The sequence below is a fragment of the Phoca vitulina genome, unplaced genomic scaffold, assembly GCF_004348235.1.
Source record: "Phoca vitulina isolate PV1807 unplaced genomic scaffold, GSC_HSeal_1.0 scaffold32, whole genome shotgun sequence".
Taxonomy (NCBI): domain Eukaryota; kingdom Metazoa; phylum Chordata; class Mammalia; order Carnivora; family Phocidae; genus Phoca; species Phoca vitulina.
In genome coordinates, this window is record NW_022589735.1 from 1,283,447 (window position 1) to 1,308,679 (window position 25,233).

Here is a 25,233-nt window from a genome sequence, read left to right on the forward strand (position 1 = left end):
AAGGAAGGGCCATATTCCCTAACTGGAAAAAGTGCTATGTGGTTACAATTACTGGGTTGAACTTCCTGTATCTATTTTAAGTAATGTTCTACATGACTGGCACTATTACTTTAAATAATTTTTATCTAAATATTTATGCCAAATAAGAAGCCCTTTATTTTATTATTATTATTTTTTAATTCTGCGAGCATCTACAAGGGGATGGGCATGACCCAGTGCAGGATGTACAAGTCAGGACAATTAAGGGCATCCCCAGGGAAGGGAGAGCAAGAATGGTATCTATGCAGGGGCACTATAGCGGTGGGAGGTTGATTATATACTGGGAAACTGATCAAATGAGTAAATATATAAAGAATAACAGAAGCCAGGTTTCTCACTGTCAGAAAAGAATTAGGAATATCAAAAGGGGGGTGCCCAGATGGCTCAGTCTGTTTAGCGTCTGATTCTTGATTTCAGCTCACATCATGATCTTAGGGTTGTGGGATCGAGCCCACATCAGGCCTCACAGTGGGGATTCCGCTTGACATCCTCTCTCTCCCTCTGCCCCTCCCCACCCCAAATAAATCTTAAAAAAAAAAAAGGAATACTGAAAGGAAGAAATATAGGGTGAACCCTACGATATTAGACGGGAATTAGAAGTACCAGTGTGAACTAATGGGTTTTTTTATATATAAAGAGAAAAGTAAATATACATGGAAATGTGTATACTGTTATGTATGTATCTGTATATACATACACATATTCCCTAACTACATCCACCGATTACACTGAGAAACCCTGAAAGCAGTGAGATTCCAAGAGCAATGAGCACACCTAGCATCCAGATCTTGATTTCTAAATACCATTTTCCAGTAAACAGAACTAGGAATCCTTGGAAAAATAGATAATTACAAGGCTAGAGCAGGGTAAAAAGAAAAAGCCAGAGATATCTTGTGGTACCAAAACAAAGTACTCAAAGAATGATGAGGAAAAAAAAAAAAAAGAAAGAAAACTTGAGCATTAAAATAAATAATAAATTATTATAATCTACCTGAATAACATAAAAAATCATGAGTCCATACAAATCTACATTTAAAAATGAGTAAGTTAAAACTTTTGCATAACGGTGTGGTACCCAGAGTCCAAAATAGCTCCCCATGATCCTTGACTCCTCGTACTCATACCCTTTAGTCATCTCTCCCACTTTGTACCAGGAGTGGTCTCTGAAACCAACAGAATATGGCAAAAGTGATAGTATGCCACTTCTGAGATTAGGTTATAAAAGATACTGTGGTTGCTCATTCTTGCACTCTCTCTAAAGGAAGCCATGTCTTAAGCATACTCAGGCAGCTCTATGGAAAGACCCATGTGGGAAGGAAATGAATCCCTTAGTCCAATAACCCACAAGGAACTGAGATCTGCCAACAACCATGGAAGTGAGCTTAGAGGGGATCCTCCAGCCTTCAGAGAACTGCAGCCTCAGGCAACAGCTCGGCTGCAACCTCAAAAATGACCCTGGGCCAGAATCATCTAGCTATAAGCCATTCTCAGATTTCTGATCTTCAGAAACTGTGTGATAGTAAATGTTTAAGTTTTGGGGTACTTTCTTCTATAGCAATATATAAATAATACAAGAAGGATAAGTACATATTTTCAAAGTACCACCCAACAAATTACTTATTCATTACAAAGAGAAAAAGAATTAACTCTATAGTAGAGAACCCTGGTAGACACTACCTTAATCAAGTGATGGAAGTGAAAATTCTCAGTAATGGGTCAAATTGAAATTGCATACCACTTGACAGGATGCAACGAAAAGAATCCAACCAAAATCACACACCACTTGATAGGATGGAAAGAGAGCGACACAACATCGCTTCTGTCACATTCCTGCCAAAGACCCATGACCTAAATCTGATCATAAGGAAAAAAACCCAAACTGAGGGACACTGCAAAACAACTGGACTCTAATGTTTGAAAAGTGTCAAAGTCATGAAGCCAAGAAAAGACTAAGGAATTAAAAGAGACCACAGATAGATAACAAAATGGAACAAGTAACTCTGGATTGGATCCTTTCCTATAAAACAACTGGCAAACTCGAATGGGGTCTAAGGACTATATGGCAATAAGATCTAAATGGAAATTTCCTAATTTTGAACGCTATATTGTGATTATGTTGCAGAATGTCCTTGTTTCTAAGAAATATACGTTGAAGTATTTGGGTCGATGAGACGTCATGTTAACAACTAATATTAAAAACTACCTTTTATATAGTCCATATTTCCTTTCTACTCATCCCCCACAGGTTTGCAGGGTGACACTATCCTCATTCTATAGACAAGGAAGCTAGCACATGACTCAATAGGCATGTTACTCCAAAATCCTATTTTTTTTCTACCATATCACTTGCTGTCAGCATTCACTGAATGTTGCTGACAAAAACTGAATGCCTACTATGCATCAGATACTGGGAATATAATGAGTAAGACAAGGACTTTGCCCAGGAGAGCTCAGTCCAGAGAAGGAGAATAATCAATCATGTCTACGTACTAAGAAATAGTTCTATAGTGGAACTCTACTGCCTGCATGCCTGGGGCATGCTACACAGAAAAGCCATTTCTGTTAGGTCTCCAAGGATGAATAAAGAATTCAGAGGAGGGGGTGGGGTGAGAAGACATTCTTTGTATAAGGAAAAGCACAAAGACTACAGGAAAATGATTCTGAAAAGGATCAATTAGAACTGTTTGAATTACAGCAGTATTTCTCATGAAACACTAATATGTATTACAGGAATAAAGGTAGCAATATTTTTTGTCCTAAATTTTATCCACTTTTAATACATGTTTTTAAGAAATACTACACATATTTCTACAGATTTAAGGCAATAATTTGCCTCAAGACACTAGAACACAAAACAAACGATGTCCATCTGTGTTGCGATGCACAAACTGCATTTAATCATGGGTATTATCGTCTATTTGACTCCACTAATCTATCTAGTTTCTTGTCCTAATTCAATATATATTTGAGATTTAATCAAAGCTTACTATATACTAAGTATTCCTACTATACTAACCCATTCCTCATATAGTTATAACTAGAATATCAAAGTTCTTTTTTAAAGATTTTATTTATTCCAGAGAGAGAACACAAAAGGGAGGGGGTACGACAGAGGGGGAAGTAGAGAGACACTTAGGCAGACTCTGCTCTGAGCACAGAGCCCGATGGAGGGCTTGATCCCACCACCACTGAGATCATGACCTGAGCCAAGAGTTGGATGCTTAACCGACTGCACCACCCAGGTGCCCCTAAAAAAAAAATGGAAATTATTTTATTTTATTTATTTGTCAGAAAGAAGAGAACAAGCAGGGGGAGCAGCAGGCAGAGGCAGAAGCAGTTCGCTCCCCCCGAGCAAGGAGCCCGATACGGGACTCGATTCCAGGACCCTGGGTTCATGACCTGAGCCGAAGGCAGATGCTTAACGACTGAGCCACCCAGGCGTCCCTAAAATATGGAAGTTTAAAATGAAAAAGTCCTTCGAGGGTGCCTGGGTGGCTCAGTTGGTTAAGCGTCTGCCTTCAGCTCAGGTCATGATCCTGGGAAACCAGGGATCGAGCCCTGAGTCAGGCTCCCTGCTTGGCAGGGAGCCTGCTTCTCCCTCTCCCTCTGCCATCCCCCCAAACCACCCCCCCTTGTGCTCTCTGGCTCTATCTCTCTGTCAAATAAATAAAATCTTAAAAAAAAGAAGTTCTTTATTAAAAAAAGAAAAAGTCTTTAGATTCGTAAGCCTCCCAAATAAAATTATTATTATTTTTTTTTTTTTAAAGATTTTATTTATTTATTTGAGAGAGAGAGAATGAGAGAGACAGCAAATGAGAGGGGGGAGGGTCAGAGGGAGAAGCAGACTCCCTGCCAAGCAGGGAGCCCGATGCGGGACTCGATCCAGGGACTCCAGGATCATGACCTGAGCCGAAGGCAGTCGCTTAACCAACTGAGCCACTCAGGCGCCCTCCCCAAATAAAATTATTTTGAAATAAACATGAGCAAAGCATATCTTTTTTAATTAGGTGACCCATCTACATCTACCCATGAGACAATTAATATTGATAATAGCCTAACTGCACAAATACTGCCAAATATATATTTGTATTCTTTTGCTACGGTGCACCTGTTTGAAACAAATTTTCATATTATACTGTAATGAAAACAATATACAATAACGCATTTAATGCAGCCCTTGATGAAGATCTCTTATCATTTAAGAAAATTACCATTTTTATGGGGCGCCTGGGTGGCTCAGTCGTTAAGCGTCTGCCTTCAGCTCAGGTCATGATCCCAGGGTCCTGGGATCGAGCCCCACATCGGGCTCCCTGCTCAGCGGGGAGCCTGCTTCTCCCTCTCCCACTCCCCCCTGCTTGTGTTCCCTCTCTCGCTTTGTCTCTCTCTGTCAAATAAATAAAATCCTTAAAAAAAAAAATACCATTTTTAGTTTGCTCCTTCACAACAAAATGACAATGATGTTTCATTTTAATATATTTTTTTAATTTACCAAATTTTGTGCTTCTGATATTATATTTTGATTACATATTTTAATTAATTTACCCAGGACCTGTCAATCTTAATCCAAGTGTACACTGTTTCACAAACTCTTATTTGTATCCATCAACAGTATTAGTTTGAAAAGCATTCTAATAAAGTTGGGAAACACTACATATGAAGGAGACAGCAGTTTATCTTCAGAAGCTAAGGGAAATGAATGATAACAACGTGACTGTTATAAAAATTAAATAAAAACTGAGGTGTCCACTGAATCTGGCAATTAAGTAATTGCCTTACTAAGCGGTCCCAGAACAGTGAATAGACTTTTTTTTTTTTTTAAAGATTTTATTTATTTATTTGACAGAGAGAGACACAGCGAGAGAGGGTACACAAGCAGGGGGAGTGGGAGAGGGAGAAGCAGGCTTCCCGCTGAGCAGGGAGCCCGATGCAGGGCTCGATCCCAGGACCCTGGGATCATGACCTGAGCTGAAGGCAGACGCTTAACGACTGAGCCACCCAGGCGCCCCTGAATAGACTATTCTTTTAAGAATTTTGGCACTGAAATGCCAGAGATGGGAGGGATAAAGAGGAAGGAATCAGCTATAGCGGACTAGGGAAGTTAAAAAGTTTTTTGTTGTTGGTTTTTTTTTTTTAGGATGCGGTAATCTTGAATAAGCTTGGATGCGGAGGGGACTTAAAAGAGACTGGAACTAGGAGAGCGGAGAAAAATACTCAAGAGCAAGGACCTGGCAGGAAGAATAGGAAAGCATAAGTTAGCTTGACAAAGGGAAAAGTATAGCTTCTGCAGAGACAAGAAGGAAGAAGAGTGATGACTAAGGTAAATTTGGAGTAATGGCTGGCTAGAGTCAAGACTGCATAAATCTGAATCTTGGCTCTTCTTACCATATCATATAATCATAGGCAAATTCATTTACTTCTCCAAGTGTCTGTTTTCCCATCTAACCTGGGGAGAACAGAATTCTCACAGGGTTGTTCAGAAGATTCAGTAATTCTGAAACTGAGTGAGTACTATAAAGATGGTAGCTGTAGAGTTTAGTTTTTGTTCTTAAAGGCCTCAAAGGAAATCTGAAAGAATTCACATAGAAGATTTCTATTTTCTCTGTAGAATAGGTAACTGGGTCACCAACTCACATTAAAACAGAGTGTTTAAGGACATAAGACAGTGATTCTCGGGGCACCTGGGTGGCTCAGTCATTAAGCGTCTGCCTTCAGCTCAGGTCATGATCCCAGGGTCCTGGGATCGAGCCCCACATCGGGCTCCCTGCTCCTCAGGAGGCCTGCTTCTCCCTCTCCCACTCTCCCTGCTTGAGTTCCCTCTCACTGTGTCTCTCTCTGTCAAATAATTAAATAAAATCTTTAAAAAAAAAAAAGAAGAAGAGTGATTCTAAATCTTGCAGAGATTAAAAAACCCATTTAACTCTGATGGAAGATATATGGAGGACAGAACATCCAAACTTTGTATGGTTTTAAGGGAGTTCATACACACCTCTTCATTAATAAGAGATGTTGAGGAAAAGATCTTCTGGTTCCAAGGCACAGTTTGAATACCCAGTTGTCTGAACAAAAGAAAAAGACTGCATCCTTGGATTTACGTATCTAACAGCTACATAAAGGTACATTGTCTGCCAGAAAAGACACTGGACATAGTCAAGAAACCCAGGTTCTTGATCCAGCCCTAGAAAGTCACATGGCCTTTTCAGACAGTAGCTCTGAGATGTGTTGCAGTTCTAATATTTTATGATTCTATTAATTGAACTCTCACTTGACTCTGAGACAGAAGAACAAATGGTACTTTATTTTCCTATGTCACAGTTAAATATGATTTTGAAGGTTAGCCTGGGAATCTAACCACCAAAACTTTATTTCTACAGAAAAAACAAGTATGCTCCTGCATTTCTGGGATGAGGCTGCAGAGGTTTCTGGCAGCATCAGGCATGAGTCAGGTATTCCTATCCTGGGAACTGCCTAGGATATTTTAGCAGCCCTCTCTCTGGCTTAAAATATCCAGAATTGGACTTTGTCAAAACTTCCTCCTTTCAGTCAGCAGTACAGTATACACACTGAGAGTTTAAAGCAAACCTAGATTAACAGTTATCCTTCAATGGATGGCTGTAAATAGCAACCTGGAAGAGCCAAAGAAAGTTTCTCAATCCAATGAACTTAGGTAAAGCAAAGAATCATTTCTTAATGGAAAAAAAAAAAAAATCTTTCCAGAGATTCTAAGAACCTTATCTTTTGGAGTAAGAAGGTATATCTGCCTTCTAAGATAGATCTAATTCAAACAGCCATTTTCAGTCAACCATTTATTAAAGTTCACAGTACTCTACAGAACAGTTTGATAATTTGTTTTGCCATTTTTACAGGAATTCACTTTATCATTACATCTGATAACACTTACAGTACAGTATTTTAAAATAATACTTTTTTTTTTTTTTAAGATTTTATTTATTTGAGAGAGAAAGTGAGAGCAAGTGAGCACGAGCGGGGTGAGGGGCAGAGGGAGAAGCAGACTCCATGCTGAGCAGGGAGCCCGACTCGGGACTCGATCCCAGGACACCGGGATCATGACCTGAGCCGAAGGCAGCCGCTTAACCGGCTGAGCCACCCAGGCGCCCTTAAAATAATACTTTTAAAAAAGATTTTATTTATTTATTTGAGAGAGCGAGCATGAGCGGGGGAAGGGCAGAGGGAGAGGGGCAAGGAGACTCCCTGCTGGGTTCAATCCCAGGACCCAGGGATCATGACCTGAGCTAAAAAGACATTTAACCAGCTGAGCCACCATGCACTCCTAAAATAATTATTTTTTATATTTAGTACTATTACAGTGTTACAATGGTAAGAATCATCCTTTTGTAATCTCCTAATCTTAAAACATTTTGAAAGTATGTAGTATATAGAAAGATGAGTCACAACATGAAACAGAGCATAATGAAGAGTAAGATACAAACTTTTACTATGGGATCAATGCATCTACTAAATTGGCTTTCCCTATGACCTCACACATAACCAAGTAAAACCTCAGTAAGGAAGTTAATTAACAGTTTACAAAAAAACTACTTAATCTTACCCATCTACATAAAGCAATAAACTTTTGAAACTTTAAAAAAGATACCAAGTATGGTTTAAATGATTTAATCCTTAAACTCCTTTTTTTTTTAATCCTTATACTCCTGATTGCTTACTGAACCTCCATCTTTTAATTTTAATTCACAAATTAAACTGGTGCCTACCAACCTACCAGAAATGTGTTATTGTTTTTAATTTGAATTGGTTGCCAAAAATCTGGATTTGTGGGTTTCCTTTTAAAGGGGGAAATAGGGAAGATCTGGGAACACTGGGCCCACAGATCCTGGTAATAGCAACACTTGGAGAGAGTAGAGTAGCAGCTGCCCTCTTCTGATAGCGTATGTAATTTCTAGTTCTGCCCAATTCTCTTTGCTCACTTTGGTTACCTGCTTGGCCTTTAGAGCTATTAGAGTTTGAAATCTTTATTCTACTGAGGTGTTGGGGATTTTCCCCCCCTTGGGGGGGTATCTTTTGAGGGGTCTTAGAAGAAGCTAGATATAAGAATCTTTATCACAGAAACAGAATAAATCAAGTGACTATCCCGGCATTAAAGCCATATATATCAAATGTTAATTATAAATAACAGGATACCACTAAAATATACAAGGCACTATTACTGTTAAGAAAATAGCTTTTAGTATCCTAACTTTGGTCTGTCTTCAACTCCTCAATGAAGCAAGACATTCAGTCTTTTACCCTTCCACAGAATAAAGAAATTAACCCTGTTTCAATATTATGGCACTCTAAGAGCACCCCAAAGCCTCCTGCATCTGTATAACAAAAGAAGAAAAACAGGAAGTAAAAAAAGGTCTCTGATCAGTCAAAGAGACCACACAGTTCACAGAACACATGAAGCCCTCGTCACTCAGAGCCTACTGGATCTTATTTTAGACATAATTTTAATAAGCTCCGTGATCTGGTTTCCCAGCCCACAACAGATGAGATGCAGCCAACTGGAAAAGGGCTGGGGGTGGTGCTGCAAGAGGCAGACACTCAAAGCATCAAAATCAAAGCTGAAGACCTATAAAGTCAGCAGAAAACCTCAAAACACAGCAGGCTAGGACCATTTGGTGTAGATACAAACAAGCCCAGAGGTCCCAATCCCTGCACAGAACTATACTGGATATTCATAATGACCTTCTCTGGTACACTCTGTTAAAGCATAGGTCAGGAGACTTTAAAGTGTGTATCAAAATAAAGTCCATCAAAAGCTTCTGCCAAAAAGACAATGCATTTAAAGGACTGTCAAATTCACAGAACACTATTTCCCTGTCAAAGAAACAAGATATTGAATTCCTAAAAATGCCACATGTCAAATTTATTTGTTCTCAGCAAAATTTTATTAGAACCAAGATGCAGCAGTTCATGAATCTAAAGTTAACCGAGTATTTAAGTAGAACCATTTTTTCAGACACTGATAACTGGGAAGGTTCAAGACCAACATCAATTATATAAGCCAACTAAGTTTTTTTGGGGATTCCATTGTAGATACATTACTAGGGCAAAGAAGATAGGAAGGACTAGTCTTATCCATACCTAGGTAAGTCTGCATTCAACTTAAAATTGGTATTACACAAAAAATTGGGGGAAAAAATATCCATTTTGTTTTCACAATCTTACTGACAAGTATACTAAAAATAAATTTTATTTTTCTAATCCCTGGCAGTCTCAGAAGTTGAGCCATACTTTGCGGAGGGCTCTAGGTTATAAACCAGGGGGGAAAAGGCTAACACTGAGTTTTAAAAGTTCAAAGTATCATTGCCTAAACTTGATTTTCCCTATTAAAATCTTTATAAGAAGATATTTTAGAGAAGGTCTACAGAATATGTAGTAACTCAAAAGAAACCACATTACTGGAGCAAGTATATTAGAAGATTAAAATACCTGTTTTGAGTTACCTTCTTCTCCGAAAAAATGTAACACATATCAATTAATGTAGAGATTAAAGGGTATACTTCTTGATCTGTACTTACTCTTTTTCAGGTTTTAAAATAAGAACATGGGGAGAGGGGGAGTAAAAAAAAAAAGCACAGTCTTCTACAGTTATAATCTCAAATTGATAACTTCCCAATTAGCCTGTATAAGAACTGAGTTAACTACTAAAAGTCTTAAAAATCCATATATATTTTTATTTGGATGATGATTCCTCACTGTGCTCCTGCCCCTTAAATAGTTAAGAAATCTTAGGTGAAGTTTCAAGCTCCTTTTAACAAATAACCTGCTTCATTTTAATACAAGATTTACTCTGTCTGAAGTCTGCCCTTCTTCATTTGTTAGAAATCAAGTAAGTCCAAACAAGTTGGTAAGGATCTAACCTAATTTACAGTAACCACTGGGATTAATTCCACATTAAAGGTCTCTGATCATGAGTGAAATGAAGATCGACTGCCAACTGAGGTGTTTTAATTGTCCCACAGTCCGCATTTTCCCTGAGTTTAGGGCAAGGTGAGTATTAGTTCTCTTCCCCTTGCATCTCCATCCCATTCCTCCCTATGGATAACCCCAGAATCTACTCGTAAGTGGCTAGAGATTTAATAGAGCTTCTCCAAGTAGTCAAGTAAAACACCAAACAAAAATCACCAGTAGTACTTCCCCACCTTTAAAAAAAGACATGATAGTAAGAGGCACCAGGAGTGTTACAATATTGGGGGGGACCCTAAATTTTAAGCCAAGCCCATAATATAGAAGCAGTATAAGGAAAACCTTCATACAACTAAATAACCCTTCATCTTAAAGGGCAAAGACATCCTTTCAAATGGAAAAATCGAGCAGAATTCCTTCTGAATTAAAACGATCTCCCTGACCATATCACGTAATTTAAGCGTTAAAATCCACTGTATGAAGAGACTGTAAAAGGAAACTTTGTGTAATTCCTTCAGTGGTTTTCAACGTTCAGGTTTCTACCTCTACCCTTGAAAATTTAACAGCTTTTCTATTAGATCCATTTGTAAAAGTGTAGTTTCTGACTACATTTGGCAACCTCAAAGAACAAAACGCTTCTCTTTCCACTTCCCTCCTCCCTCAAAAGAGTCCTGTTAGGGTTTGTTTTCCTTCTGAACTTCCTACTCTGAGTTTCTGGACGAGTAGAGTGGACTGAGGTGTGCGGCCGCCAAGGGGTAAGTGAACTCAAGAAATACTTGTGGATCGGACAAAAAGGCTTCCTCCGTCTGCCTGAGACATGGGCTCCAAGCTCAGGCGGTTCTGTGGAGGGAACCAGGGCAGGTGGGCGGGTGTGGGCGGGAGGGGGCAGGGGGACACGGGCAGACATGGGGCGAGGAGCCCTTTCGACCTCTGTCAATGGGGCAGCTCAACGCCCCAGCCCCGGCTCCCCCTCCCGGCATGGCCGGACAATGGCCCTCTAGCGCAGCAGTCCCAAGCCGGGCAGAGGCCCTGGGACTCCACACCACGCGGGGCCTAGAAAGGAGGCCAGGGAGGAACGCCGAGCGGGCTAGCGCACCTCCGGCCTAAGCGCGGGCTGCGCGCCGGGGCCTCCACGGGCGCCATCACTGGGAGTGGGGTGTGAAGGGCGCCCGGCAGGACCATCGCCGCCGGCAGCCGGGTCCGAAGAGGCCGCGAGCCAGGCTGAGGCGACGGCGGGAAGTACAGGCCGCAGCCTGCTCAGCTGGCCCGCCCAGCAACCGGAACCCTCAGCCGACCTCCGGCCGCTTACCTTGTGGATTCTCTTCAGAGCCATCGTGGGAGGCGGGTGGCGGTGGCCCCCGGGGCGGGGACGGGGACAGGGGAGGGACGGGGAAGGGGCGAGGGGGCGCGAGGCCGCCTCGGTGATCGCGGGTCGGCCGGAGAAGATGGGGAGTTCGGGAGCGCGGGTCCGGCAGGACGGACTGAGGGCCGGGGCCCACTTGGCTCCTGAGCCTGCCGCAGCGGTCACCGCATCACCCGGCGGCGGCCCCTTTATGCGCTGCCGTCCGAGCCGCCGCCGCCGCCGCTACCGCCGCCGCGGCCGTAGCTGCCTCTTCCTCCTAATCTCAGCGCCGCCTCCTCAGCCGCCGCGGATCCCTCCGCCGGGGAGCAAGAGCCCAGGCCTCGGGCTCGGCCGGCGCCGCTCAGTCGGACAGCCAGAGGGACTGCCTGCTGCAGGTGGACGGAGGGACGCGCGGGCGGACGGGCGGGCGGCGCCGCCGGGGTGGGGCCGCCGGAGCGCGGGGTGGGCCCAGGCCGAGGGGCAGGTCGGGAGGCGCGGGGATTGGCGGGCTAGGGGAGGGAGGGCCGGACCGCGCCGGCGGCGGAGGGATACGGGCCGCCCCTGTGAGTATCTTACGCGCGGTCGCCTTCGCCGCCACGGCCGCCGAGAGGATGACGACGCGAAGCGCAGGGGAGTGGTCTCGCGAGATTCGGGGGGCGGGCTGTAGATGCTCGCGCGCGGGGACCCTTGAGTCCCTTGCCTCTGGTACCGCACGCGTGTGTCATCGAAGATCCATAAACGTTTAAAGGCGAATGTTTTTCTGATCACTTGATCAGCGCCATAGCATAGACTGACCCGGAAGGAGGTACTTAGATCCACTGCAACGTTCCCGTAGAAGGAAGGGACTTGTCCAAGGTCACACAGCTCCACAGAGGCAAAGCTGGGACTTCCCTGAAGTCCAGGGTCTTGTCAGATCCCTTTCTAGAAGCCTCGTCGTAACAACCTGGGCACCTGCTGGGAATGTGTTTCCTTGAGCATGTCTCGGGCATCCCTGAGATGACCTTTCTAACCGAGGCCCCAGCAGGATGACAACTTGAATGTCTCTTAGCCACAGACGTGTCACTTATAGGAGAGGTACTCAGCCCTTGCTCTGCATGGTGAATTGTTACAAACAAGCACTGCACCAATCACCTCAAAAAACACGCAGGAGTTAAAACAAACCGTTTCAGATCACTGTCAAGGAGCAAGCATAGAAAACCTATTCTGCAGTTGCTTTTTAGGAGGTAGAGGCAAAAATTAATTCACTGAGCAACTAGTGTGTGTTGAGCCACACGTCACGACCTGTGAGATAAAAGACCAGGCCTAGGCCAGGAGGTACTTACCTGGCTGGAGACACACTGGAGAATAAGGATTATTTTCCTGGTGGGTGATGCCCACATTCTCAACATCCCAAGGTTTTCTTTTTTCTTTTTCTTTTTTTTTTTTAAGATTTATTTGATAGAGCGCACACAAGCAGGGGGAAGGGCAGGCAGAGGGAGAGAGAGAAGCAGGCTCCCCACCCAGCGGGGAGCCCCATGCAGGGCTCGATCCCAGGATCCCAGGATCCTGACCTGAGCCGAAGGCAGACACTTAACTGACAGCCACCCTGGCGTCCCCGTCCAAGGGTTTCTGATTCTAAAACTGTGTTCTTTCCTCTATCTGGAAGGGACCTTGGAGGTCATTGATTCTAACCTGAATTTAGACAGATTTTAGAAACTGGAGCTCCTAAGGGAAAAGTCCTGCCAAATGTTGCACAGTATGTCAGTGGCAAAATTTATACTGCCTCACCTACTGAGTAAAGGTTGGACCAGCAGGGCAGGCCCAGTGGGCACAGCAAATCAAAGGAGGGAAAAACTGCATCCAGTCGCCCAAGGTCGGTATATTTGAGCTTGGAGGTGAAGATGAACATTACACAGTCCCAAAACTTTTCATCCTAAGAATTGTGATGGAATAGGTACAAAAATGCCCATTGGCCAGATTTTTTAAATCTTTTCTTCAACAGTAACATTTTTTGTATTAGAAAAACTATACATTTTTTGCAAGAAATACAGATAAGCAAAAAGAAGGAAATAAAGCCAACCATACTCTCATCATTTAATGATTAACCATTTTGGACATTTGGTTTATGCCTTCCAGTCTTTTTCCTTGCATATAAATACATACTTTTATTTGAAAAAAGTAGAATCATGCCATAATACTATTTGGTAATCTGCCTGTTGTAAAAAAAAAAAAATTGTATGTATTTAAGGTCTACAACATGATGGTTTGAAATACATAAACATAGGGGCGCCTGACTGGCTCAGTTGGTGGAGCATGCAACTCTTGATCTTGGGGTTGTAACTTCGAGCCCAAAGTTGGGTGTAGAGATTACTTTAAAATAAAATATTAGGGGCGCCTGAGTGGCTCAGTCAGTTAGGTGCCCAACTCTTGATTTCAGCTCTGGTCATGATCTCAGAGTTGTGGGATCAACCCCTGTGTTGGGCTCCACACTCAGTGGGGAGTCAGCTTGAAATTCTCTCTCTCCCTCTGCCCCCGCCCCGCTCATGCACACGCGCTCCCTCTCTCTCAAATAAATCTTTAAAAAATAAAAAAAATATTAAAAAACAAAATATATATAGTGAGATGACTATTACAGTCAAAATAATGAACATATCCGTTGCCTTGCTTTTTTTTTATAGTGAGATCTTTGATAATCACTTTTATAGATTTTATTTATTTTATTTTAGAGAGAGTGTGAGTGAGAGAGCGGGGGCTGGGGGGAGAGAGGAGCAGAGGGCCAGAGGGAGAGGGAGAGATTATCTCCAGCAGACTCACTACTTAGTGCAGAGCATGATGCGGGGTTTGATCCCACAACCCTGAGATCATGACCTGAGCTGAAACCAAGAGTCAGATGGTTAACCCACTGAGCCACCCAGGTGCCCCTTGATAATCTACTTTTAAAATAAATAATATATAGTGAGTTGTGGGATTTATTGTATGACCAATAAATCTTTGGCTTACTTTTCCTTTCAGGGCCTATACTTTCTCCTGCTTACCAGATCTTCACAGAAAAATGGGAAAAAATGTAATGGTACACTAAAATCTGGATATTTAAAAATAAAGCACTGTATTACTAAGTTCATTATTCTTCCTTCTTTCTTTATTTTTAAAGTAATCTCTATGCCCAATGTGGGGCTAAAACTCACAACCCTGAGATCAAGAGTTGCATACTCTACCATGTGAGCGAGCCAGGTGCCCCTATATTATTTTAAATATAAAATAAGGACTACCTTCTTACACTAAATATCAATAATGTGCTGAAGGATTTGAGAGCTAGAAGAGTCAAAAGGAGCTCAAAAAGTTTCGTTGTAACCAACAGTTTCTCTTTTCTGAAGATTAAATTCTGCCTCCTTATAATATTTAGCTACCCAATTACACTCTGTTTTATCCTTATACAATTCATCAGGAAGACCTTATCAAGACTTTTTGACAGTAATTTATCTCAGCTGTTCTCAAGCACTCCCTAAAGTTTTCTTGGGGGCTTTCAGCCTGGAAAACCAACAGCCTGGTCATTCAATCTAAAGACAGTTCCCCCAAACTCCATGTCCTGGAGAGGAGGTGGGAAGATAAGGAACACTTGAATGGAAGGCTATGCATATACAGGATGTCCACCAACTCTCTTAGTCATTTACTTTTTTAAAAAAGATTTTACTTATTTGAGAGAGAAAGAGAGAGCACGAGTGGGGGGGCAGCAAATGGAGAGGGAGAAGCAGGGTCCCCGCTGAGCAGGGAGCCAGATCCGAGGCTCAATCCCAGAACCCCGAGATCGTGTCTCCAAGATCATGACCTGAGCCAAAGGCAGATGCTGAACCGACAGAGCCACCCAGGTGCCCCTCTCTTACTCATTATTATTTGGTATTATTCAAAGAGAAAGATTAAACAATTTTAAAATGTGACTCTGTTGGTTTTAAGCCTACTGCATAAATAAAGGATTTACCTATCTGTAAAAGTGGCTTACATAGCAAAGGATGTGCACAGGTCATATATATATCAAGCATGCATGTTGTGGGCGTGGCAGGGGGCGGGGAGATTTGTAAAGATAAGAACAGAAAAGGACTCTGAATTCCAGAGGAGTATGGGATCCTGGGAGAGAAGGAGAGGGGGGCTGTCCTGGAGGGGGAATGTCTAAGGACAATGAGGCAGAAGAGGTGGCATAGCCAAGTAAAGTCCTGAGTTCTGAGGATTTGGTTCTCACAATCTGTAGCTTAAAAGGGCCCAGCCTTTTCACTGCTGGGAAGTGGGAGAAGACCCAGAATTCAAAACCCAATGGTTTTAGCAGCAAACAAGATGTATAGTACAGCCCTGCTTGTGTTTTCAATAGCGTAGAGCAGTGACACAATATAGATGATATATGTGGTGTACGCAGAGAATAACATCTTATTTGGTGGTTATCTGAGAGGGAATTATGAAGGACTTCCGCTTTCTAAGCCACACATTTCTGAAACGTCCAGTGTTTTATACTGAGCATGTATTATTCTTACATAAAGTAAAAAAGTAAAAGTTTTAAAATCTAATAATGTGTAAAAGCAAAAACTTGGATACAACCTAACTAGTTGTCAACTGGGAGAGGTTAGAGTACTGATCACAGATTCAGCCTATAGAATACTATGCCAGCCTGAAAAGTATCTTAGATCTGTATGTCCCACTACAGAAGAAATAGCACAGTACTGTTGAGTTAAAAAAAAAAAAAAAAAACTGCAGTGAAATGTAGTTGATATAATTCCCTTTGGGTGGATTAAAAAAATGTCTCAATGTTCTATATATATAAAAGTCATGGAGCTGTACACTTGAGATTTGCACAATTTAAGTTATACCTCAATAAAAGGGTTTTTTTTTTTATCTTCATGAAATTCTGTTGTGTGTGTCTGTATGTATATATGTTAGAATGTGCATAGAAAAAATCTAGCTAAGCAGAGGCCCCTGGCTGGCTCAGGGGAAAGAACCCGTGACTGTTGACCTACAGGTTGTGGGTTTGAGCCCCATGTTGGGTGCAGAGATTAAAGAAATAAATTTTAGGAAAAAGATCTAGACAGATGAAGACCGAATTTTTAACAGTGATTACTTATTCCTCACTTGCCCCATGCAAATATTTCAAAAATAAAGTTTAAAACAGTGAATGTATAGAACTTTATGTGTAGTATGAGTCCACTTAGGTAAAACATTATTTACATTTTAAAATAATAAGCATGATTTGCTTTTGTTATTAAAAACAACAACAACAAAAGAAATAGAAAAAAAATTCTTTGTCTTCCATGGGGTTTCCTAAATCACCCCACTGATGCTGCCTTACCTCCCTCTCGGCGGATAAAGAACACGAAATGAGAACATACCAAAGGCTTCAGGCCAGTTGTGCCCAGTCTAGATGATGGTGTTGCTGATGGCCCTCCAATTTACACTGAGGAAATTGAACTTCTTGGTTGAAGTCCATCTTGTTTAAACAAGAAAGCAGACAAAACTTTAATGCTATGGTCTCACGACCTTGTAACATCCGCACTCCTCTGGGGGAAAGAATTGGGATTCGGCGGTGAAGCTCCGCGTGAACGTTATCACATTTTAAACGTCTATTGTTACCGACGCCCTAGAAGCATTCCTTTGGAAAGATTCTTGGTCCAGTAAAAGTAAGCCATGTGGGACGCCAGGCACGGGGACCCTGGTAGGCGAGGCTGGATTTGAGAAGAATCAGCCGCGCGGGAGAAAGCAGCCTCTACCGCCGGGCCCCTCCCTCCAGCCTCCCGCTCCGACCGGTCCCCGGTCCCCGGTCGCCGGCGCCGGCAACTGCCGCGCTCGGGAGGGGTGGGGCCGGGCCCCCACCCGAACTGCGCCCTCCCCCTGCAGCCCGTCCCCCCTGCAGCCGGTCCCCCGTGCACTCCACGAGCCACGCGGATTTAGACGGATGGTTGGTCCCAAAGGAAGCTGAATAGCCAAAGAGAGGAGCACCGGGGCCGCACCCTGCCAAGATTTATGCTTCAGAATAATGGTGGTGACTAGTGGATAACCCACGTCCATCATTAAGGCGTGAAAGAGGGGGTGCCGCACGGGCTTTACCTTTTTCCCCCAAAGTGAAAATTTCTTTAATAGGTTTTATTATAAAAGTAACATGTGTATTGTAAACGAGTCAAACGATACAGAAACCTATGAGCTGAAAATTAAAGCCCGCTTCCCCCATTTCTACCTTCCCAGGCGTAACCACCATAACAAATGGTGTGTGTCTGTCTAAACTTTCTTTTTTTTAAAGATTTATTTATTTATTTGAGGTGGGGGGAGTGGCGGGAAGGGGCAGAGGGAGAGTCTCAAGCAGCCTCCCTGCTGAGGGCATGTTTGTCCAGACTTTTTTTTTTTTTTTTTTAGGATTTTATTTATTTTTTTGACAGAGAGAGACACAGCGAGAGAGGGAACACAAGCAGGGGGAGTGGGAGAGGGAGAACAGGCTTCCCGCCGAGCAGGGAGCCCCATGCTGGGCTCGATGAGGGGCTCGATCCTAAGACCCTGGGATCATAACCTGAGCCGAAAGCAGATGCTTAACGACTGAGCCACCCAGGCGCCCCTGTCCAGACTTTTTAATGTAACAATTGTATGGCTAAATATACACACGGTATGACATAGTGGTTAAGAATACAAGCTGACTTTGACAATCACCCCTTAACCTGGACCTCAGTTTTCTCAAATACAAGATGAGGATAATAATAAATAATAACTGCTACTTAAAATGTTTTTATGTAAGTGGACTCATACTACACATAAGGTTCTATACATTCACTGTTTTAAACTTTATTTTTGAAATATTTATAGATTCACAGAAAGTTCCAACATGCCCTTCTAGTACAATATCAAAACCAGAGATTGATGCTGCTATAATGTGCATATCGTTTAATGTCATTTTATCCCAGGTGCATATTCCTGGAACTACTGTTGCAGTCAAGATGCGGAGCTATTACATTACAACAGCGATTTTTTCAAGGCACCTCTTCATAGTCACATCGACCACCCTCCACCCCAACATCTCTAACCCCTGGCAATTACTAATCTATTTCTATTTTCCAACTCTATAATTTTGTCACTTTAAGAATGTTAAGTAAATGGAATCATACAGTATGTATCTCATACATACCTTTGAGATTGGCTTTTCTCACTCAGCATCAAGTCCTTGAGATCTATCCAACGTGTGTAACAACATTTGCTCCTTTTTATTTCTGTGTAGTATTCCATTCTATAATGTACTTAATTTTTCTTTTTTTAGAATATCCACATTTTGCAATCTCTAATGAATTAATTGATTGAGGCATGGAGCATAAGTGGGTGCTAACTTTTTAGAAAGAGACCACCAGACACTATGTGCTTTCTTTTTTCTTTTTTTTAAGATTTGTTTATTTGGGTGAGAGAGAGCACGCATGAGCAGGAGGGGCAGCGGGAGAGGGAGAGAGAATCTCAAGCCGACTCCCCGCCCAGCAGGTAGCTGGTTTCGGGATTCGTCCCATGACCCATGAGATTGTGACCTGAGCCAAAACCAAGAGTCAGACGCTTAATTAACTGTACCACCCAGGCGGCCCGACCCTATGTGCTTTCTATTAGAAGTACCTCACATTGGGGCGCCTGGGTGACTCAGTCGTTAAGCGTCTGCCTTCGGCTTGGGTCATGATCCCAGCGTCCTGGGATCGAGCCCCGGCATCGGGCTCCCTGCTCAGCGGGAAGCCTGCTTCTCCCTCTCCCACTCCCCCTGCTTGTGTTCCCTCTCTCTCTGTCAAATAAATAAATAAAATCTTTAAAAAAAAAGAAGTACCCCACACCAATTATGAAGTACTCTTTTTTTTTCTGAAAGATTTTATTTTTAAGTAATCTATGCACCCAATGTGGTGCTCAAACCCACAACTCCGAGATCAAGAGTTGCATGCTCTACCAACTGAGCGAACCAGGCACCCCAATCTTGCCATCAAATCTCTACATTCAACTATAAAGTAGCAAGGAGTAGAAAGGAAAACATGTCAAGACTACCCCTTCAAACCCAACCAGGAAAATCCAGATTGTGAGAAACTGCATGACAAACATCACAATTTCTTCAGCAAATAAATTGCAAATGAGCACATTCTCTCTCTCTCTCTCTCTCTCTCTCACACACACACATAAACACATAGATGGAGGATACTTATAAATCAAGGGAAATTTAAAAATCCCCACCAAAAACTTGTACATACTCATAGAGCATTATTAGTAATAGTCAAAAAATGGAAACAACCCTAACGTTTATCAGCTGATGAATGGGTAAACAAAATGTAGTATATCCATACAATGAAATATTGCTTAGCAAGAAAAAGAAGTGAAGTATTAATACATGCTACAACATAGATGAACCTTGTAAACATGAAAGTGAAAACCTTGTAAACATAACCAGTGAAAGAAGCTGGTCACATGAAATGTAAGAATAGGCAATTCCATAGAGATACAAAGCAGATATGGAGAAATGAGAGAATTGGGGAGTGATGGCCAAGGGGAGGGAGTTACTTATGGGGGGGATGAAAGTGTTCTAAAATTGGTTGTGCTGATGGATGTACAAATCTGCAAATACATTAAAATCTATTAGATTGTACTTTTAATGGATGAATTGTATGGTATGTGATTACATATTAATAAAACTGTGAAATATATTTGAGAAGCATATCAATCAATCATAATGTATGGACCCTACTTACATTCTGATTCAAACAAACTGTTAAAAAAGGTACTATGATAAAATTGGAAATTTGAACACTGACTAGATATTTGAGGATATTAAAGATTTACTACTATTTTTTAAAGTGTGAGAATACTGTGGTGATTTTTTTTAAAAGACTTTATTTTTTTTTTAAAGATTTTATTTATTTATTTGACAGAGAGACAGCGAGAGAGGGAACACAAGCAGGGAGAGCGGGAGAGGGAGAAGCAGGCTTCCTGCGGAGCAGGGAGCCTGATGCTGGGCTCGATCCCAGGACATCCCAGGACGCTGGGATCATGACTGAGCCGAAGGCAGATGCTTAACGACTGAGCCACCCAGGCACCCAAGACTTTATTTTTAAGTGATTTCTATACCCAGTGTGGGGCTCGAACTCACAACCCAGAGATCAAGAGTTGCATGCTCTACCGACTGAGCCAGCCAGGCGCCCCTGGGGTGATTTTTTTTGTTAGAGTCATTTCTTTCAGAGATACATACCGAAATACTTACAGATGAAATGATGTCTGGGATTTGCTGCAAAATAATACAAGAAATAAGCAAGTGGGAGTGCAAATGAGACAAGACTTCCTATAACACAGTAATTGTTGAAAGCTGTTGAACAAGTAATTGTTGAAGGGCTCATTATAATGTTTTCTACCTTTGTCAATGTTGAAAATTTTCCATAATAATAAAAATACATATCAATAGACATATTTTTTTTTAAGATTTTATTTATTTATTTGACAGAGAGAGAGAGCACAAGCAGGGGGAGCTGCAGGCAGAGGGAGAAGCAGGCTTCCCACCGAGTAGGGAGCCCGATGCGGGGCTTGATCCCAGGACCCTGGGATCATGACCTGAGCTGAAGGCAGACGCTTAACCGACTGAGCCACCCAGGTGCCCCCAATAAATGTATTTTCATGTCAATACATGAAGACCTACTTCATGCTCTTTAAGAGCTGCATAACCTTCCATATTTATTTAGTCAATTATCTATTAGAGGACGTTTGGATTGTCTCCAAATATTTAATATACTAAACAATACCTCAGGAAATATCCTTGTACAAATGTCTCTGCCCAAGTAACTGACTATTTCCTTAGAATAAATTCCTAGAAGTGAAAGTGCTAGGTGGAAGGATGTGCATGTTTTAGATTTTTGTATATATGGAGAGATTGTTCTCTAGAAAATCCTTGAGGTTATCTGTTTCCTAACACCTGCAATAATATGTTGGTCATTAGCCATCTTTTTCTTTTCTTTTTTTTTAAGTTTACAGCAATATAAGTTATACACCATCAAATTCACTCATTTCAAGGGTAAAAGACTGATTTTTAGTATATTTATAGAATTATGCAAACACCCCAGGCACTAATTTTAGAATTCTTTTATCATCCCCTATCTAGTCACTCCTTAATCGTACTCCCAGCCCTAGGTAACCATGAGTCTACTTCCTATCTCCATAGATTTGCCTTTTCTAGACATTTCACATAGATGGAATCATAGAACATATGTTCTTTTGTGTCTGGTTTCTTTCGCTGAGCATAATGTTTTTGAAGTTCATCCATGTTGTAGCATGTATCAGTATTTTGTTCCTGTTTATTGCTAAATAGTATTCCATTATATGGATATGCCACATTTTGTTTATGCATTCATCAGTTGTTTAATAAATTGTTTAATAAACAACATAAATTCTGTTTCCACTTTTTGGCTCTTGTGAGGAACACTGCTATGAACATTCACATGCCAAACCTGTGTAGACTTATGGTTTCATTTCTCCTGGGTAGATTGCTGGAGGTAGAACTGCTGTGTCCTATGAAAATTCTATATTTAACATTTTGAGAAATTGATCAACTGTTTTCCAAAGCAGCTGTACCATTTTACATTCCCACCAGCAGTGTATGAGGATTCTAGTTTCTCCATTGTCACCAATCCTTATTATCTTTCTTTTTAATTTTTTATTTATTTTTAAAAGATTTTATTTATTTATTTGAGAGAGACAGTGAGCGAGAGAGGGATCACAAGCCGGGGGAGTGTTGGGGCAGAGAGGCAAAAGGAGAAGCTGACTCCCCGCTGAGCAGGGAGCCCAATGTGGGGCTTGATCCCAGGACACGGGATCAAGACCTGAGCCAAAAGCAGATGCTTAACCAACTGAGCCACCCAGGCGCCCCTGTTTTTTCTTTTTTTTAAAAGATTTTATTTATTTATTCATAAGAGACGGAGAGAGAGAGAGGCAGAGGGAGAAGCAGGCTCCCCGCTGAGCAGGGAGCCCGATGCGGGACTCGATCCCAGGACCCTGGGATCATGACCTGAGCTGAAGGCAGACACTTAACCATCTGAGCCACCCAGGCGCCCCCCTGTTTTTTTTTTAATTATTATTATTATGGGGATGCCTGGCTGGCTTAGTCGGTACAGTATGCTACTCTTAATCTCAGGGTCATGATTTCAAGCCCCACATTGGGCATAAAGCCTACTTAAAAATATATATATTTTATATATATATATATAATTATAGTCATCCGAGTAGGTGGTATCTCATTGTGGTCTTGATTTACATTTCCCTGATGGTTAATAAGGTTGAACATCTTTTCATGTGCTTATTGGCTATTCGTATATCTTCTTTGGAGAAATATCTATTCAAGTCCTTCACTCATTTTTAAAATTGTATTGTTTGTCCTTTTATTCTTTACCATGTATGAAGTGAAAAATTGTTTCCATTTACATTTATTTAATTATCATTAAATTGGACACCTTTTCACATATTTATTGGCCAACTGTATTTTTTTTTTTTTTTTTTTTAGAGAGAGAGAATGAGAGAGAGCACATGAGAGGGGGGAGGGTCAGAGGGAGAAGCAGACTCCCCGCCGAGCAGGGAGCCCGATGCGGGACTCGATCCAGGGACTCCAGGATCATGACCTGAGCCAAAGGCAGTCGCCTAACCAACTGAGCCACCCAGGCGCCCCGGCCAACTGTATTTTTTTATTTGTGAATTTTCAGGGCTTATAAGAGCTCTTTTTACATAAAAAAAGATTACACCTTTTTTATACATGTTAAAAATACTTCCCCAAATTTTTCATCTGACCTCAGCAACTGTGCATGCCATCTTCATACAAATAACCCAAACAGCTCAGGGTAATTGGGTTATAGACAGACACTTGATCCTGCCCAAGAACACCTAGTAATTGGTTCTAAAGCTCAGCTGATCTCCCCTTGACCTTTATCATCCTCTATCGTCAAGCCATACTGAAGCAACCCATTGAAGTCACTCTCCCTTGATTACGGCATCCAATCCTGCTCCTGAATAATCAGTCCCCTGCAAAGAGATACAAAGATAATAAAGCTTTTAGTCCCAACTCACCCTCCTTCTCTTCTAACAAGAACCTGAATAATCTCATTTATTGAACACTGACCAAGAATGCCAGACACTTTGCTTTGGCACCTTATGCAGATCATTATCTCTCTACTGTTATGTTCCTCAAGTAACAGATGAGGAAATGAAGCTGGGGGGGTTTTAGTAAAACGCCCAAGGCCACAGAGCTAGGGAGTCGTGTGGCTGGGATTAGACCCAGGTCTATCTGACTCCAGAGATGGTGCTTTTGCCCACTGAGCTACATTTCTGCAAGTTTTGTAGCCACGGCTTTCTGTTGGCTTCAGGTGTGCTTGAGAAGGAAGGCCAAAGCGCAAAGGCTGGGAAATATCCCCCCAGTGAATATTTGACATTAGGAAATTGAGTGGAGATTCTGAATCCTACCACCCCACCCTGAAATGGAGGATGATTTTTTTCAAGGGTGGCTCAGTTTTCTGTCATTCTTTCAACAAATAGTTCCTGAGCATTTAAGAACGCCTGAACTGTGCCTGGCACATATCAGGTGATGGGTCAATAAATATTCGTTCCATGAATGAATAAATGATTGAGTAAATGAACAAATGGGTGTCTCCTGTGTTCCAAGCATTGTACCTGGGCCTTGGGATACAATGAATAAGACTGACCTAAAGATGCTCATGGTTAAGTGGGACCATAATATATAGGGCAATTATAATCCTGAGACAAATACATAAGAGATTTTAATCCTGTGGGATAAACTTTAGAGCATCAGCAGAAACAGCAATCGTTTTTACTGCACCCTGACTCTAAGGTTTGCCTCATTAAAATTCTCTTGACTACCCTATGAAGGGAATACTATTTTTATTTTATGGATGAGTAAACAGTTTCCAGATGAAGAAACTAAGGCTTTGGTAGGGATAGGCACAGGGACCTATGCGGCACAATGCAGGGGTCCTAATCCAGCTTGTGGGTTTCAGAGGCGTCTTGGAAGGGAAGACGTCGCATTTGAAACCCAAATTAGAGGTAGGAGGTAACCTGGCCTGGGTGAAGAGAGGCCGCCTTTCCAGGTGGAGGGAAAGCATACACAAAGGCCTGTGAGTCAGGGGGAAATAGCTGTGGCCTCTCCTTCTGCAGCTAGCTTCCATGGTTCAAAAGTCCCAGAACAAGCATCTGCTCTGTTCCAGCTCTTCTTGTGTTCCCCCAAAGGCCTTTTCGTCATCTTGCAGACCACAGCCTGCAACCAGATTGCCCTTTGGGAGTACCAGGTCCCTCCAAATGCTGCCAGGCTCCTGGGAATGGGTGGCCGAACTGAGGGCGACCAGAGCAAGATCGGTGTGGCCAGCTGCTGACACTAAAGCCAGACCAGAAGTCAAGCGTGTGTGTGTGCGTGTGTGTGTGTGTGTGTGTGTGCACACGCGCGCACGTGCGGTGTCCCCTCGTGAGCCACACCCTCCCCTAACAGTATCATTTAACATGGATGATGGGAGGGAAACAAAATCCCTCTTGCAGTCTAATCTCAACGGTTTCTACAGCCTGTTCAGCTCACTTGTTTGAGTTCTGTAGTGAGGGGATGTCATTTTTTTAAAAAGATTTTATTTATTTATTTGTCAGAGAGAGAGAGAGAGAGACAGCACAAGCAGCGGGAGCGGCAGGCAGAGGGAGAAGCAGGCTCCCCACCGGGCAGGGAGTCCGAGGCGGGGCTCGATCCCAGCACCCTGGAATCATGACCTGAGCTGAAGGCAGATGCTTAATGACTGAGCCACCCAGGCACCCCAAGAGGATGTCATTTTTAAGGCCCTCCGTAGCTTTTGCTTTTTCCACCTGGTTCCAGGCACAGTCAGTCAAACGCTGTGGCGGAGAGAAGGCAGCAAAGGGGATGGGAGTGGGGGCACCGGCCACCCTTTCTT

General features: G+C 42.4%; 1 protein-coding gene across 1 annotated transcript in view; it reads right to left on the reverse strand.

The window, feature by feature from the left end:
- Window positions 1-11,771, reverse strand: part of UBE2D2 (ubiquitin conjugating enzyme E2 D2) — a 56,804-nt gene extending 45,033 nt beyond the window's left edge. The window contains exon 1 of the mRNA XM_032425172.1: window positions 11,276-11,771. Coding sequence (XP_032281063.1) covers window positions 11,276-11,299 — 24 coding nt within the window. The 5' untranslated portion in view covers window positions 11,300-11,771. The remainder of the gene's footprint in view (window positions 1-11,275) is intronic.
- Window positions 11,772-25,233: the final 13,462 nt, after the last annotated feature.